General features: G+C 34.5%; 1 protein-coding gene across 1 annotated transcript in view; it reads left to right on the top strand.

Annotated features, from left to right (window-relative positions):
• Nucleotides 1-2,472: 2,472 nt before the first annotated feature.
• Nucleotides 2,473-17,859, top strand: part of MMP16 (matrix metallopeptidase 16) — a 47,775-nt gene continuing 32,388 nt past the window's right edge. Inside the window, exons 1-2 of the mRNA XM_019614366.3 lie at nucleotides 2,473-2,764; nucleotides 5,575-5,792. Of these exons, the coding sequence (XP_019469911.2) occupies nucleotides 2,488-2,764; nucleotides 5,575-5,792 (495 nt within the window). The 5' untranslated portion in view covers nucleotides 2,473-2,487. The remainder of the gene's footprint in view (nucleotides 2,765-5,574; nucleotides 5,793-17,859) is intronic.

Raw genomic sequence — 17,859 nt, 5'->3', positions numbered from 1 at the left:
ATAGGAATTCCTGGAGGTCTCTATAAGGACACACTGTTGACTAAGAACCAAAGAATCTATTGGTTGTTCATACATTGCATAAATGGCACAATTAGAGTGAAGACGTAGATGCTTCCAAGGCTATTTTATTAAGTATGGTTTTGTGAAATTTTAGAAATTGTTACAAGTTCACCTCCCAGTCCCTCATGTTGAACAGTAGACTTGAATACTACGTGTAAAACACTCTTTAATTTATTGATATTGACCAGTGTAACCTTGTGGTAGAATCAAATATCATGAAATCATGTGATAATAGTTCAATAAGTAACGTGTGCAACTTATTAGTTTAATTATTAATACAAAGACCAGTTAATATTCTTAATTATAATGAGAGAAACCAAGGTCAAGGAGAAATTAGCTTTTCGCCACACATGATGAACAAAAGGAAGTTCAATCTTACATATACAATTTAATGCCAGACGAATTATTCATTCTAATAAACTTGTGCTGAAACTCTAACTTTCATAAAATTCAGAAAAGAATTGTGAGCCTTGTCATAATATAATGGTTATGGCACAGTAACATCTTCTTCTTTCATGTCTTTTCATAAAGTTATTGTGATTATGGAATTTTAATTATTCCATTGTGAGTAAATTAATACTTTTACAGAGTTGCTCCTGTGTGTCACTTATAATGCTGAGGTTAACTACAGAAGCTGTGGATTATTCATATGAGATGATGTCAAGATCAGTTTTGACTGGATATAGAAGGGCAAATTCAGGTATCAAAAACACTCCTGACAGGGACAGTCAAGATCCTCAAGCCTATTACAACAGTGCACTAAAAATCTTCTTTGCTATATAAAGAGCTGCATCGAATATATATAGATAGTTGAGAAAGTATTTAATCTGAAAACCACATAATTATAAATGATAGGATAAACTCTTCTCATTTCTGAATGCATATTATGTCAGATTAATTTTTGAAAGATGTGATTTTTTTCTACATAGTTATACTGATAAAAGAGCATAAGCATTTAGTTTTCATATTTCTGGATTAAGAATCAGAAAGACATGAAAAGACTGTCAACTAAGAGCAGAGTTTTAGCTATGACTATTTCCATGCTTTCAATCAAATGTGTATTTTACAAACATCAGCATGTCTCCATATATCATGAAGATATCAACTGCCAAGTGTTTCTCCATTCGTATGTACCTGGGAGAAAGTTTATTTCTTCATGTCAGCAAGAGAAAACACTTGAAAAATTGAAATGCTGTCAACTATAACTTCAAGGTTCTATAAATTGATATATAGAGAGAGATTTCCTAAATCCAGTGTTTACCATTATTATTATATTATAATATTTCTTGTTCTTCCACTGCTAGCACTGGAATTCTTATCTACCTCCAAAGATTGTACAGCATGTAGAATAACAGTAAATGTTGAATATTTTCTCATCCTAATATACAGCTCTGTACTAGACCACAGAATAAGCTACTTCCCTATTCATTTTTCACCACATATAATGGCATTTCAACAAGAAACTACCTACTGTGGTTAGGACCCCTTTCACTTATGTCCAGCCTTCTAAAAGTTCAGCATAAGATGGTTATCTAGAAAAATTTTTACGTCAGTTGGTCAGGAACGCACTTCTGAGGAATGATTCCTCCTATTCCTAAGTGATGAAAATGAGCAATACCTTGGATGTGAACAATCTCCAAGTAAACACAGTCTTTCTCCTGATGAAAACACTTTTTTTTCCAAAGTCTGTTACAGATTGACTACAGTCAGAATCTGTACAAAAGACTCATAAAATGATATGTTGAAGATATAATGAATAAAAATGAATACCATAGAGGTCTAACTCTGAAACTTTTATAGAAACAGTTGCACTGACTTTATTTTATTTTTTTTTTTTTCAGAGTTTACGGTAAATCTTCTAACATTTCTAATTTTTCCAATAGTCTGTAATAAAAATTAAATGTAAATTTTTGGAAGGGAAAAACTAAAGTGTGAGATGAGTCTATAACATGAGTCTGACATTTGATTGTTTGGATCTATATATATTCTGTTTTGAGAAGAACAGAAAGACATCCATATTTTCCACATTGGGATTTCAATTATGGTGATTCAGAAGTGGACAACATGTGCAAATAATCAGCAGGGGCCTGACTGCAAGCATTTGAATGACTAAGTTCCCTGTTGGGTTCGTCCCACATAGTTAGTTCTCAGTTTATAAAGTTAACTACACACAGCAGGGATATTTACCTTTTGGAACTGTATCTTGATGCAGACATTTTCGCTTAGGCTAATTACACCATAAACCTATGTCTAAAGTTGTACACAAGACTAGATGCCAGCTATGGCACTTGAACATTGTCCTAACTATGTGCATTAGCTAAATAAATAAGCACATTTATGATATCCATAAGCGTATTATGTATAATATGTAACAACAATAAAAATTAACAATTTTTAACAATTACCTTCATGATTTGTTAGGTATCAATGAGTAAAATCAAATTCAATGAAAATGTCTTTCAAGTGAAGAGTGCTCCACTTGTGTTGTTTCTTTTACTATACTCACAGATTCAAAGACTGTTTCCCTTTCTTCTCTCCATAGGAAATGATCTGTTTCTAGTTGCTGTGCACGAACTGGGACATGCTCTGGGCTTGGAGCACTCTAATGATCCCACAGCAATTATGGCTCCATTTTATCAGTATATGGAAACTGACAACTTCAGACTACCTAATGATGATTTACAGGGCATCCAGAAGATATATGGTATGTCTATTTTAATTAGGAAACTTGAACATTTTCACTTAAGAATGTTTGAGAATCTGCTGTTCACATCATCTCTAAAAAGAAAAATTGTTGGGGCAGCCTCTGCCAGTTGCTGTCCCAAAGTCTTCTTTCTGTGATGGTCAAAGATTATGGTGAAGCTCTTTTACTTGGTTTCTAATTGTTCACAATTTGCATTCAAATTTGCACTCAGTTGGAATAGTAATCTTAAAAGTTCTAAAAGACCATAAGGAAAATATCTGCTAAAGGATTCTGATCTTTTAAAATATTAAGGCATGCAAGTTTCTACCATAGTGAGCTTATTTCCGTAGTACTCAAAACTAATATAGTAGTATGAATTGACTAATTCTTAGTTATCAAATGATTGGGAACAATCATTAATTATAATTGATAATATAAATATAATCAATAATTAAACAGTTCCCTTAATAGATCAATTTTGAGGTCCAAAAAAACCCTTCCTTGTAATAAGTATAGAAATGAATTCTGCATGAACTTGAGAAGGCAAAGTAACTGAAAATTGTAAATGAAACCAAGCCAAAACAATACCATTATTCTGCCTATGGGCTGAATCTAAAATTAATACCTGTATTATTGTTTCTGACATTTCCAAAGCCATAACTTTTTTCCTGATTTTAAAGACTGATTCTGTAGACATTTATTAAACAGTTGGAGGTTTTTTGTTGTTGTTGTTTGATTTGTTTGTTTTAATATACGTTTTCCTACAATGAAAAAACTATTCTGTCTCTATGTATATTGAGATATCTGTATAGTCTATTTATGCCATGCATCCAGTATGTATAATTTGGACCTACCTTATTTAATATTCTCCAATTCATTTTGTATCAGATTTAGTTTTGTGCTCATGGTTATTTTCAGTTATTTTCAGAAGCGAAACTGAATATTATTAGGTCCATTCCTTGCTCATCTGTACTGCTACAAAGGACACCTATGTTGGTAGAGAATAATAGTACTGCTAATTAGAACTTTCCTACCACTATGTTATGTTTTATACTAACAAGCTTTTTAAAAATCATATTAGCAAGCACTGATATATGTTTTCATAAAGCTTAAATAGTAGTTTCAAAATGATTGGCTTACCAAGTTTTTTGTTGTTTTTTCCCATGTGATTAGCTAAAGGGAAGGTTTTTTTCTCATGACCTCAGTTGGTGGTCTAGACTTAAAGGCTAGACAACAATACTTTGCCAAAAACTAACCACTAAGCTCTAACAGCTATGGGCTATACACTAGGAGAAGTGTGTTACCCCTAGGAAGTAATATCTGACATTGCTAGCAAATAGCATATGAAAACTTTGATTTGGGGTTACAATCTTTCCAACATTTGCTACTGCACACTGATTCCTTTGCTCCCTTTAAAATGAAAAGATTAGTGGGAATCATATGCCACAATAAAAATGTCACGCCTATTAAAATAATTACTTTGATCTGCAATTTTCCTCCAAACACCATTATTCACCGTAAATTATAAATGCTGCAAACTTTAAAACTGTGAATGAAATGAATGCTATTAAATTGGATGACAACCAGTCAGGGAGTTTACCATTTCCTTATATAGTCAATATTTTTCTCAAAAAAAACTTTGCTTATTGTGAATAAATATCAGAAATTCAAAGGACATTTATGCAGTTTTAGGGTTCTCTTATTGTTCAAATGTCTTTCTGAACATAGTCATGCAAATTATGTTTATATTTTGAAATCAAAATTGACTGTGTATTTAAATGATTTGAAGACAGAGCAAAATAGAATGAGCCAAATTAGCACATTCATCTTGTTTCCAGAAATATCACTGTTCCAATGGGAACTTCCTATCTCTTTATACATAGAAAACATGAGTAAATGTTGAAAGGGAAAGATAAACTGAAATGAAAGTAAAGCATTATGCCGTTAGAATTATAAAAAGCATCTGCCTAAGAAGGCCATTTGACTTTTGAATAGAGAAATTATGAGTGGTATAGTTATTTGCCATCAATTCCTGTATATTATGAACAAAAATGTGCGTGCTAGAAAAAGGTTTTTAAAATGTTATACAATTAGGTTTTCATTTTAGTTGTTCCTTTTCAATTTATCTTCAGAAATTCTTTTAATTACTAGGTGTCTAGCTTTGTTAAAATCACTGACAAATGGAAATTTAAAATTAGACATAATTAATTTAACTTTGAGGAAAATTTGTGAATTAGAGTCTTTGTTTATGTGGATGCCTATGATTTGAATTCCAGTTTCAAGAACATTTAGACATAGTGAGGAGTATTGTGGAAAGCTAGGAATATATCCTGAAAAAGATACTAATATGCCTACAAATTGGGTCAGCAGTAATTATACAGGCATTTACAGGAATATGTGAATTGATAGGTAGAAGAAAAAAGATGGATTGAAAACATTGGTTGACGATGTTTTGATTAGGAAAGGGTTCATTATTTTATGAAATAGTCAGTGATTTGATCTTAAAAATTCTTATTCAGTTGGTACATGCAATGAATTACTTCTCATCTGAAATGATAGTGGAATGTGCATCCTTTGCAGATTTTTGGAAGGATGATACTGAATAGTGAAAAATAATTATTTTCTTCATTATTGCCTTAGTTCTGTAGCACACCTTCATTATACCCTTCAACAGCATGGGAGTGGCAGGTCACTTTTTTTATTTCCCTTCCACTGCACTGGAGGTTTTACACTGCTTTGTTTCTTTGTTTGTTTGTTTGTTTGTTTTTTCTATTCCTTCTTGAAATGTCACTGATCGGCAAATAAATTACATCTTGCTGCCATTTTTAAAGGTCCACCTGACAGGATCCCACCACCAACAAGACCTCTGCCAACAGTGCCACCTCATCGTTCGATCCCTCCAGCAGACCCACGGAAAAATGACAGACAACCTAAGCCTCCCCGGCCACCCACTGGTGACAAACCTTCCTATCCTGGGGCCAAACCTAACATCTGTGATGGGAACTTCAACACTTTGGCTATTCTTCGCAGGGAAATGTTTGTTTTCAAGGTAGGAGGCTGTGAATATTTCAGTGTTACTTCAAGTGTCTACATTTGTACTTTTTTTTTTTTTAAAGCAAGCTCTCATTCACCATGACTCCACTTTCCCAGCCCTCTCACAGTTAGAAAGTTTGAGAAAGAAATTAAAAAGTAAATAGACACATGGCTTAAACATCTAGCAGACGGCTGCAGTAATGTTCTAAATTGGGAAAATGCTCATGTCAGCAGAAACTGTAATGCCTCAAAATGTAAAGGTAAATAAATGCTGCATGTTATGAAGAGATAAAAAAGCATAACTCATAAGTAGGAGGTGGTAAGAATGACTCTGTTGGGAAAACAGCCATGTTCAGACATATAGTAGATACTGTATGTCTATGTTTTGTTTTTATTTTGACTGTAGATAAAATTTCAGATTTACAGTTAGATCAGTCATTTAAAAAGGAAGTACCTAAATAAAGTCTTTGTCACAAAAATACATAAAAAATTTACTGCAGATATGCCATTGTCTATTTTCATTCATATTCTAGCTCTAAACTGATAAATGTAGTATATGCAACAAACTGAACTAAACAAACTGAACTGAAGAGCAGTCTTTTGATAGAATGTCTTTGCTAGGGCTCATGAACATCAATGCCATCTTAGGAGAATGATCTAGGATATTGTATCCAGAAGGCATTCAGTGTTAAAGAGTAATTACAGAATCCTTATTATTCAGTGTTAAAACAACTTGCTGACAGATTTTGCTGTGCAAACATTCTGGAAATGTGCAACAGTATAATCTCTTATTTTGAACTTTTTGTGTGCCAGATGTGCTTCAGCAATAGGAAGTGTAGGACCTTTGTTTAGTAAATCTGTGACATGATTCAACATGAGTGGGTTGCAATTTTTTCTTCTACAAGCACATATGAATTTGTCCTAAAACAGGAAGTCCAATGTTTTTCTTGATTTTCTGAAGGGATCCATTTCCCCTATAATATGTTTTTTTTTAAGTGCATTATTGCTCCAGATTAATCTCTTTAGCAGTACTGTTTGGGCTCTTACTGTCTTTAGCATACTTCAAAAACATATTTATTGATAGCCTCTCATGAATTCAAACTTATTGAGCTACCTTCACAACTCAGTGAGCAGGACTTTTTTTTTATTTTTTATTTTTTCCCCATGAAGATGTAAGGATTTTTCCATCCCTGGGAATGTCAGACCTTTTCATTTGCTTCATCTTCAAATTCTAGGAGGTCCTGAATCCTCAGTCTTTTATGACTAAAACTCAAAGGTTAAGAAAGAATCTAATTTTCTAACTTGACGTTAAACAGGATATTAAACTACCTACTTCAATCTCATATCATCCACCTCAAGAGCAATAGAAAATCTGTCATTTATTTTAGACATAAATCAATAAATAGTGAAATGCTATCCCACTAACACAAAATTTCCTGTCTAGCCAAGTCTGTATTCCTGGAAAAATAATATTGACCATCATTACTTATCACTCTTTGCTATTCTGATTGAAAAGACTGTATCTTCTTCAAAAAATGTTAGCTGCTTATTGACCTAACACTGTATGTTTACTCTATCACTTATACGCTTACTAGTGTGCAAACTGCCTTTATGTTCTCACAGCTAAAACTTCATTCATGATCCACACCGGAATGAGGAAACACAGACAAATATTAGAAAGAAAAAACCAGAATCAGAGTGTGTACAAGTTTTAAGTTTAGAGACTGACTCCAAAATTAGGTTGTTGTTTTCTTAAAAGGAAAGTGTTGGGAAGAGAAGAAAAAGATAAAATTTCTCCAGATTAATTTTTTTAAGAGTCCTGCAGTCACTTAAAATAATTTCAGAGTATCTGGTAGTATGGCAAGGCTTAACTTGGGTTCTCATGCTAAGCAGTAGGATTTAGTTAAGTATAAAAATCCTGACTTTATAGTCTGAGTGTCTTTGAATACCTGCATTAGTAGGCTTTAACTTTCTGGTTCAGAAAATAATTTTCTAAGGAAGATTTTGGTCTACTAAAGCAGTTAGCTTTGTGGATTTATTTTTCATTTGGTTTGTTGTTTTGTTGTTGTTCTTTTTTGTTTTTTTGTTTGTTTGTTTTTGGTGTTCTGGTGTTTTGGTTTATCTGGTAGATTGTTGTGTTTTTTTTGTTGGTGTTGTTCTCTTGTTTGTTTATTTGGTTGGGGTTTTTTTAATCTGTTTGTTTATTTTGCATGGGGAGAAGCATGGAAGGTGCAGGTAAGGGGAAGAAATTGGATAAGTCAGAGATTGTTCTTATTTTTCTACTTTTCTTTGCAGACGTCAGGGAGAGGGAGAGCAGATTACACGTAAAAGCTCAGCACATCAGGCTGTAGCAGAAAAACAAGAATTCATTTTTAAAAGGTATAAACTGAAATAAGGAATGAATTTAGGGAAAGCATCCAGCAATGGAGAAAGTGAAGCTGGGAGTTCTGTGCTCTAACACAACAGAAAAGATCAACCTCCTTGGCCTTGCCCCTTAATGCAAGTCTGGGAAGACAGGAGAGATGAGCTGAGAGCCAGGTACAGGAGAGGTGGAAGAGAAGCTGGGATTAATGACAGTACTGTACCAGGTGGAAACAATTAAAGAAGAGTTATGACCTCGAGTGGAAGAATTATTGCAGGATAGTTCCCAAATGAGTTAAAATTAATAAAGTTGAAGGCTAATCAAATTATATCCTTTGCTTTCTTCCTCTTTATCCATAGATTTGCAATGACTGTGTAGTTGCAAATTTTACTGCTATCTGAATGGTATGTGTGCTCCGTACAAATTTCAAAATTAAAATAGTGAATATCTCATGAGCCAGTCTCAAGATCAGATGCTCAATTTGTTTAAATAAGCCTTGAAATTGGAAGCTTAGCCATAGAGTTGAAGAATGCAAGCCCTCTGAATAATTAAATTCTAATTTGAACATAAAATTGAAGCAGAGAAGATAACACTTAGAGATACTCTGTGGATTTTTGTAGTAGATGAAAAACAATATTAATTTCTAGAAGACTGCTTTTCTTGACTGTTGAGCTGTTAGGTATACTTAAGTGTATTGAAATATTAGAGACAATTTCTGTATTCAGTAAAATCGATGAACTTAAGAATATCTGATATTCTCCAGTGGATATAGGCAGAGTAAAGCTGAATAACAATAAACTTAAAGAGAAGATGAAATTTACAGACATCCTTCTCTTATTTTTTTGCCATTGCTTTGACAAAAAGGCAATCATAGTAACACTTGATAAAATTTGTGTGTTTTTAGAGAAATGAAGTAAATAGAAATTGTTTTTCATGTAATATTACTGGTAAATACAAAAGTAAAAGCAATCAACTTGTCAAGGATTCCCCAAAGATCAGCAAATAACATTAGAATTTTGCAGATCAACTATCTTGGTAGAAATGATTGGATCTTAAGGAAAAAATATGTTTTCATCAAATATATATGGAGTACTGTCAAATATTTTGTCCCAAAATTACTCATTTTCCTGAATTCTTTAAATTACACGCCCTAAAATTGTCTGTGCTAGCAGTAAGGCATGGGGACAGAGAATGCTAAAACCCAAAAATATTAGTTTAAGTCTATGTATTTTAAGTATTGGCTTTAAGTATTGACTTAAGTGGTATTTTAAAATGTATGGAGTTTGTATGTAGTTCTTTAAATTAATGTTATTGCTTAAAATGTGCTTGAACTGGTGAAAGCTACCATCAGGACAAGAATTTCTATGCCAAAATTCACCAGTGTCAAGTTTTTATCTTGAGATTCCATTTAGCTTCTGTAATTACGCTGAATGCAATTAGTATTAGCTGACACTCTCATTTCCTGTGTTTCATCCTCCAGCATTTTCTCCCCCTTTTTAGTTAGAACTCTCCTGGGTCATAGAAAATGGCTGAAAAATGGAGAAAAACAAATAGGGGAAGTTGTGCAAAGTGGTATGATGCTGCCTGTGTGCCTGCCTTTAGTGGAAAAAAGTTCTCAGCCATTTTATGTAGCAATATGTGGTATCTGACAATCCTGTCTTCTGCTTGAAGTCTCTTGAAAGTACCACTAGGGTTACTGCTTTATGAAAGAAACCCCATTGTTTAAGGACACCAGAAAAGATCCATTAGTGCAGATGTTTACAACATACGTTTCCAATTTCTCCCTGTGTTCTGTGCTTTTCCAGCCTTCTGTAGAAAGAAGAAAAAAAGAGTTTTGATGAATATCCTATCAATAAATGTACTTACATTTATTATATTATTTATTATATACATTAACAACTTCTGATCATTTTATGCAGTTTTTAAAAAGTTTCTGAGGGTCCAGTGGTTGCACAGAAAGTTTTATCTCTCAAAGGAGGAGGGCAGAGCCACACTGCTTCTTTATTCTGTTGTTTTTGAGATGTGTTTAACTTGTGTTTGGCTGTACATGCTGATAGTTACTTGGCAACAAAATTACTTCAGTCATGCATCAACCATTTGTGTAACTGCTGTTAACTTTTTCTTTATGCTTCTTTTAAATTTACGTTAATTTTAACAAAATCCTTAAATGTAACAAAATCCTTAAATGTAACAAAATCCTCTATTCACAAATCCAAGAACAAGATATGTCAAACAAGCAAATTAGAGAGACCAGTTACGTCTCTTTGACAAAGAATTTTGCTTCATGGAAGATATGCATTGATACTTTCTACTTCAGTGCTAACTCTTTAAGAAACAAATTAATGATTCCAGTATAATCTATAATGTTTTTAGTATTCATGTTGGAAAAGTTAACTCATTCCTTCAAGAATAGCATCTTTAACCACTGCCATATGCTAGAGTGTTTGTTGAAATGTTAAGTGTACGAGAAAGAAGCTTGTCCATCAGAGGAAGAACATTTACAGCTCAGAGAAATGTCTTCTCAAATGTTACTGTTACAGATGGTAGAATAGCGAAACAATTTTAGGAAGGCCTCAACAGGCTGTGTTTTACTATTTTACAGTAATTTTTTCACAACTTGCAGAAAATTGTTTTCCAGTTCTTCATTTGCTATGAACCACTGTAAAAACATTTCTGAAGTGCCAAACAAGTAAAGGCAATTAGGCTGTTATTACCGCTTGACATCAGTTTAGGCAGCAGTTTCTTACATATATAACAGTATAGATGCCATTCAATAACCCTTTCGGAATTTGTATTTATATTGAATATGCTGTTAAACACAAAAGGAAAAACAACAACAACAATTGATCCTGTTTCTTGTTATGTGGTAAACACAAGATTATTTTTTAAAGCATTTTAGCACTGACTACTTTAATCATAACTGGTAATCTAATAAAAAATTCTAAGAGACAGAGGGAATGTAGAGACAAAGAAGCAGACATGATACGAGACCTGACTCCACATTTGAAAAGATACTTTTTCAAAGCTGTCCTAGACTGTTTGTGTAGCTGTTTTTCATCACGTGATGCTGTGGATGTCTGGTCTGTCAGCTGCAGCCTGGGAAAGTTTAGCAGACGAAGCTATGGAAGTAAAGACTTGAGGATCTGAGAGGATAAAATACTTGACATCTCAGCTGCAAAAGATTAGGAGTGGGAAGTCAGAAGAAGTTAAGACCGCAGAGAAGAAGTTAAGACTGCAGAGAGTAGACTCCTTTCTCCATGCTTTTCAAGTCATTATGTTAGGAAGAACAATCTGATGGGAGAGGACAGCTTTATTCAGATGTCGAATTCCATGTTGAAAAGAAGGGAAAAAAGAAATGAATATTCAACAGGGACTTCAGTGAATTACAGTAGATGAAGCCCATTGGATGGATGCTCTATGGCACAATGCAAACTGTAGAATATCAAGAAGGACAAAAGCACGGGAATGCTGAAATACCAAATAGTCTTAATTTATGTACTTTGATATATGGGTATTTTAACTGGCTAATGGTAAAATATTTTCCAAATGCTATTGAAACCTTTCAGTGTCCTCCTCTTTCATATAAGCTCCCTTCAAGTACTGGATGGCCTCAACAAGCCTTCTCCAAGCTAGACAAGCCTGACTCCCTTAACCTTTCTTCATAGGAAAGGTGCTCCAGTCCTTTGATAATGTTCACAGCCTAGAATAGTTCAGTTAAATCCCACCCCTCCCTCTCACCTTTAAGAATAATTGTCTTGCTCACAGTTCCTCTAAAAGATGAGAACCCAGTCATAACAACAGTTATTATCCAGAACTTACTAACCTATACGCATATTGTTACACATATAAATATAATCTATAGAAAGATATAAAGATTTACAACCATATATTATTAGGGATTTATTTACAAGAGTGACAGTGTAATATATTTATATGTTATTCAAACTCATAAACAACTTGAACAATCAGTTACAGTAACAGTCTGTACTATCTGGCTAATACCACTCATATTATTCATGTACTGGCCTATTGCAAAGTATGACCTTAGAAGGATGCATGACTCAGTATCTTCAGCAGGGCTTCAGATTTGTCAGACGGAAGAGTATTATTTTTTCCAAGAAGGCTTTGTTTTCATTGGCAAATGATATGGTGTAAAAGGATTTGATCAGCATCAAAGCAGATGGTAGTGAGCTCCTCTCATGTCTGTCATATGTGCTTTGCTTTTAATTAGATACAGTCTGTCCTCTCGGGCCAAACAGTTCCATTACAAATGTAGTTCAGATTTTTTCTGAAGGGCAGCCATCCCTCAGACACTGGTGTCTTTGACTGTGGGCCCCTTGATGGTGTACCACACAATGCTTTCATTCAATGCAAGTGATATTAGCATGTTGTTAACATGTCAGTGTCCATGCCATCTTGCCTTAAATAAACCCTGCTCTGTAACACACGTATTATTATTTCACCTCAAGATATTTTTTGAGTGACACAATGGTACCTGCTGTTTGACCATCTCCTCACCACATGTTTAGATGATGTAGATCACAGTACAGCCCAGGGCAAAGGGGTAGATTTAACAGATGTCCTGAGACATCAGCTTGAACTTTTATTTTCCCTGAGATAAAAACAAGACAGAATGCCTTGTTTAAACTCAAGTTCAATTCAATCTGAACATAGAAAAATTCCTTCCTGTTTTAAAGCCTTACAGAGAATCTGTGGAGCCTCAAGGACTGCTCGAAACCTGACTGGACTGAGCCCTGGGCAGCCAGTTTTATCTGATTCTTTTTTGAGCAAGGGACGGAGTTGGGTCTCCATAACTGCTGTCAGTGTCAGCCCTTCTGTGATTTTATGTAGCAACTGAATTGTGAAGATTACAAAGGAATAGAATTCCAAAATCCTTTTCATCACTTACTTTCCCCCTCTCCTTGAAAACAGGGACTGAGCATTTTTTCAGAAAACCTCCCAAAACCTCTGTAGATCCCTTCCAACCTCAGCCATTCTGTGATGCTATGAATCCACTGAAATGTGGTTGTTTCAACAATCCATGTTCCAGTACCATTTGATCCATCATTTCTTTTAGGCTACAGCCCTTAAAGGGAGTAAGTAGTGAGATTTGGTCAGGAGTCTGATTTTTTACTGATATCTTCGGGTGAGGAGAAGGGGCCAGGGACAGCAGACAAGGATATGTGGCTGCTGTTCATGAGGGGCTCATGAGGGAGGACTGTAGGAAGGAGAAAATCTACCTCCTCTAACTGTGCAAGGCATATCCTCTCCTTTCTCCTTTCCCTGTATCAGGTTTCAGGAGAAATCATCATCCTTCTCAAGGGTCATGCTCTGGCCTAGAACGCTTTACTAAAGGACTAACTGTTTTCTTCTTTTCTCATGATGAACCATTAACATCCACACTTTCTTCACAGCATTTACATATTACAGTAAGAGAATTCTGGGACCCAATTAATTTTTCACTTATTATTTTACTACAACAGAAATCACTTAACAAAAAGCACTAATGGAACAGTAGAATACAAAATGTATTCAATTTTTAAACTTGTCTATTTTCAGAGATTTAATGTTCAAGTGAACCAATGAAAAAAATTTCATTGGCAAGAGAATTGCAAAAAAAGCGTTATTGACAAAAAATATTTGCAAAATCTCAATGCAAGGAGAAATCTAAAATTACATGGAGGCATATCTTCAATTTTGTACCACCAGCAAGTGTTGGAGTATTAACATTACATTTTAATTGGCACTACCTCCTAATGGAACCAAAGGGAATAACTGCAGAAACACTTCAAGCACAAAGATTAATTACAATTTCTTGGTGAATAAAATGGTAGTCTTTCAACTAATTTAAGTAAAGATTCTGGGAAACCATTGTAATGACTTGCAACGTAAGCTTTTCCAAGCAAGATATTGACCAGTCTTGGAAATATTTGCTAAATTTTGATTTACAGCTAAGGCTTTATATTATAAGAAGTATTTATATTTTAGTTATTCATTTACTTTTCTATTTATTGCCTATTCAAGGGTTAAGGATCAATAAAACAAAAGTTTAGTACAGATTAAAAGAAGATAATCTCATTTGTTCTTAGTTGTTTCTTGTGCAAAGTACTGCAATGCTAAGAAGTTGAAGTCTTAAATAATTGAGTGATATCCATTTGTTTTTTTCAGCAGTTCAGTGAAGCACTACTCACAGTTTGAAAATCTACTGAAATATAAGAAAATTATAATAGATAAAATTCTGTATTTTCTTCCTTTTTATAAGAAATCAGTGAAGTGTGGTCTTCTTTGCCTTGGAGTAAATTCTTGGCCCAATTATAAGTAATGAGAAAAAATTCTATTGATCATTGTAGAATCAGGATTTCACCACTTAACTTGAGCACTGAGTAATGGGGATTAGGAAAAATAACACAAGAAGCAGCACATTAGCTTGTAATATTAAGTATATGAAATCAAGAACTGGTTTGCTATATAATATTAAACTTGATCATACTGCCTATCCCAGTCTATAAATTGAAATAGGGCAGGAACAGTTTAAAGTAATGATTTAAAACACATCCCAAAGAAAACAGACTGTATTATTAGGTCATACAATGTAATTGACAAAAGAGGTCAGTGTTTTCCCCTTCTCCCTAGCAGTGTTTTTTTCTCAATTTTACCATGATAGAGCCTTTGCAGACATTTAGTGCTCTAAGTTGTAAACTCCTAACTTATCTGTAATCATATTTAATTTACATTATTGCATATTCACTGTTAGAAAGTCCTTCAATTCTTTTATGATCTAATTCTACTATCTGAGTAAGAACACAAAGACAATCAAATATCCATCATTTTTATATCTGTTTTATCTCAGCTGATGTTGTTGGCTGATCTTTGCTGGATGTGAGACTCTCCATGGTCTGTTTTCCCCTTTGGTCATTTCTGTCAATATCAGTGCTGGATCATTTCAAGAATAGATGTGTTTACCCCCAGACTACAGTGGAAACCTCTGCAGTCTTTTTTCTAAACATTCCCACTTCTATAGACAAGAAGACTTGCTTAGCCTCGCAGCATGGCTCTCAAAGCCAGATCTGGTACCAAGATATATTTTTTGTTCTTGTTGCTAGCACAGTTTCACAGAACACAAGCATTAAACTGAGATCAAACAGCATATATTAGTGTCTTAGCTGTTCAGTGCCTTGAATCCAAAATAATTCCTCTAAACAGTTCCTTACATCACGTCTTCCCTTATTTTCATAAGTTATCAGCTTATCAGAGCTTCATTCACTTAATAAGCAACCTGAAATACTGATTTATAAGAAGCCTGTATTAAATACATATATAATTTTAAAAGCTGAATTTGGTTATGCCCTGGTCTGTATGTCTTGCTCTTTTCTAGTGATTTGTGTAGACCTCTCTATCTCGGTTCATAGAATTGTAGCATCACAGAATGCATTGGGTTGGAATAGACCTTCAAAGATCATCTGGTTCCACTTCCTTGCCATGGGCAGGGAAATCTTTTGCTCAGTCCTACAGTGGTTGCCCAAAGCCCCATCCAACTGTCCATGGATGGGGTGTCCACAACTCCTCTGGGCAACCTGTTCCATTGCCTTATCACCTTCACACTGAATACTTTCTTCTTAGTATCTAATTTGCCCTCTTTTATATTAAAGCCAATACCCCTTATAATATAGTTATCCTCCCTGATTAAAAAAAAAAAGTCCCTCCTGATCTTTTCTGCAGGTTTCCTTTAAGTACCAGAAGGTTAGTACAAGGTCACCCCAAAGCCTTCCCTTCTCCAGGCTGAACATAGCTTCTCCAGCCTTTCTTCATAGAAGAGATGCCACAAAGATGATCATCTTTGTGGCCCTCCTCTGCATTCACTGCAGCAGGACTGTGTCCTTATGCTGAGGGCCCTGGAGCTGAATGCAGTACTCCAGATGGGATCTCATGAAAGCAGAGCAGAGAGGGAGAATCATGTCCCTTGACCTGCAGCTAGTTTTGATGTTACTTCTTACTTCTGAAAGCTATTTCATGATTTACAAACAACTTGTTATTTCAGTACATGTATTCAGTTAGCTAGTTTGTTTCAATCTGTCTCAGAGTCCTTGTCTCCTCAGTTGTTAAATTACAATAACTAGTCTTTGAGGTTGGGATTTTTTTGCTTTTAGAGCATTTCATTAGAGGATTTCCTTGGCCAATGTGAATAATACAAAACAAAGAAATATGCTTAGAAAGAACTTATTTACATTTAGAACGATTGAGGTGCAAAATAAAATGCATTCTTACTTTGTTTACAAGTGTCTTGTATCAAAATGCATTCTCAACTACAAAGATCACTGCATAAAAACAATGAATATTCTTTTAATATATCTATAAAAATATTTGGAGTGCTAATTTCTGTGTTCATATGCTATCAAGAATAAGTTTGTGACAGGTGGTTTTGGTTAACAGTTGGTTAACAGTTGGATATAGTTTTGTGCTCCCTTGTCTTCAAGAGCAGTTGAAAAAATGTGAAACAATAAAAATAAAAATAAAAATAAAAATGAACAATAAAAACATATTATAGAAGAGGCCTAGCAATGTACTGTACCTGGAAATGATGCTAGATGATCTCCCAGACATGTCCTGGTTAAGAAGTCACAGTCTTATTCATGTGGGCGAAAATTAATTTGTACTGAGTGAATCCTTTTGTGTTCTGTTTGGACTTTTCCAGTCTCCTTGGTTTGGCAGTGATAGATAGCTGAGTTACAGAAACTAGAAGTGAGTAATTTATGGCTTTGGCTAGATCATCATTTCTCTGTTTGACTTCTTTCAGTGTTTTCCCTTTCAGCATCTAGAAACTTTGACAAAGCAGATCATGTTGTCTCTTGCATTCTCGGTGAATTTTTGGTTATTTAGGCCCATAGCCTAAATTCCACACAGAATCAATCCCTGTGTTTGGAGGGAAAAAATATGGATTCATTCTCTTAAGGAATTTCTGATATTCGAGAAAAGCCCAATGACTCAGAAATATCTGTAATCTGCTCACTCCTCAGGCAGATGTTGAATCATCATATTACATGTGATAAAGTGATAAGGACAGACAGGTAGAGAAAATCCAGTTATCCTGATTTCATTAGAGTGGTTGATCTCTTTTGACCAGACAAAGATAAGTCTGTCCTGGGCCATTTTACATTATTTTTATGCTATTCCTCGCAAATATGGAGCTAACAATTTCCTACTGGTAAAATATGGTTTTGAAAAAAAAAAAAATTATATTGAAAAATATAGGACAGAAAAAACAAATATTTCTTATTTTCTTCTTATGGCCCAAGATAAACAGCAAAAACAAATTGAAAAGAAATGTGGAAAAATGACCTTAAACTTTCTACCAGAGCTTTCAGGCAGTATGCTTGATCTTCTCTGGCAGATATTTATTTTGTAAGATCTATGCTTTTGTTGTTAAGACAGTATAGCATACTGCTAAGGAATATTGTGCAGCTGGGAACAGAATCCTGAGAATATTTTAATGCTAATATCCTATCTATACAATCACAGAATCACAGAATCAACAAGGTTGGAAAAGACCTTCAAGATCATCCAGTCCAACCATCCACCTATCACCAATAGTTCTCACTAAACCGAGTCCCTCAACACAATGTCCAAGGATTCCTCGAACACTTCCAGGATCGGTGACCCCACCATCTCCCTGGGCAGCCCATTCCAGTGCCTGACCACTCTTTCAGAGAAGTAGTATTTCCTA

Source organism: Meleagris gallopavo, chromosome 3 (genome assembly GCF_905368555.1).
Source record: "Meleagris gallopavo chromosome 3, MGAL_WU_HG_1.1, whole genome shotgun sequence".
Taxonomy (NCBI): domain Eukaryota; kingdom Metazoa; phylum Chordata; class Aves; order Galliformes; family Phasianidae; genus Meleagris; species Meleagris gallopavo.
Note: the sequence above shows the minus strand (reverse complement) of the source record. Positions and strands in the feature narration are given on the sequence as shown.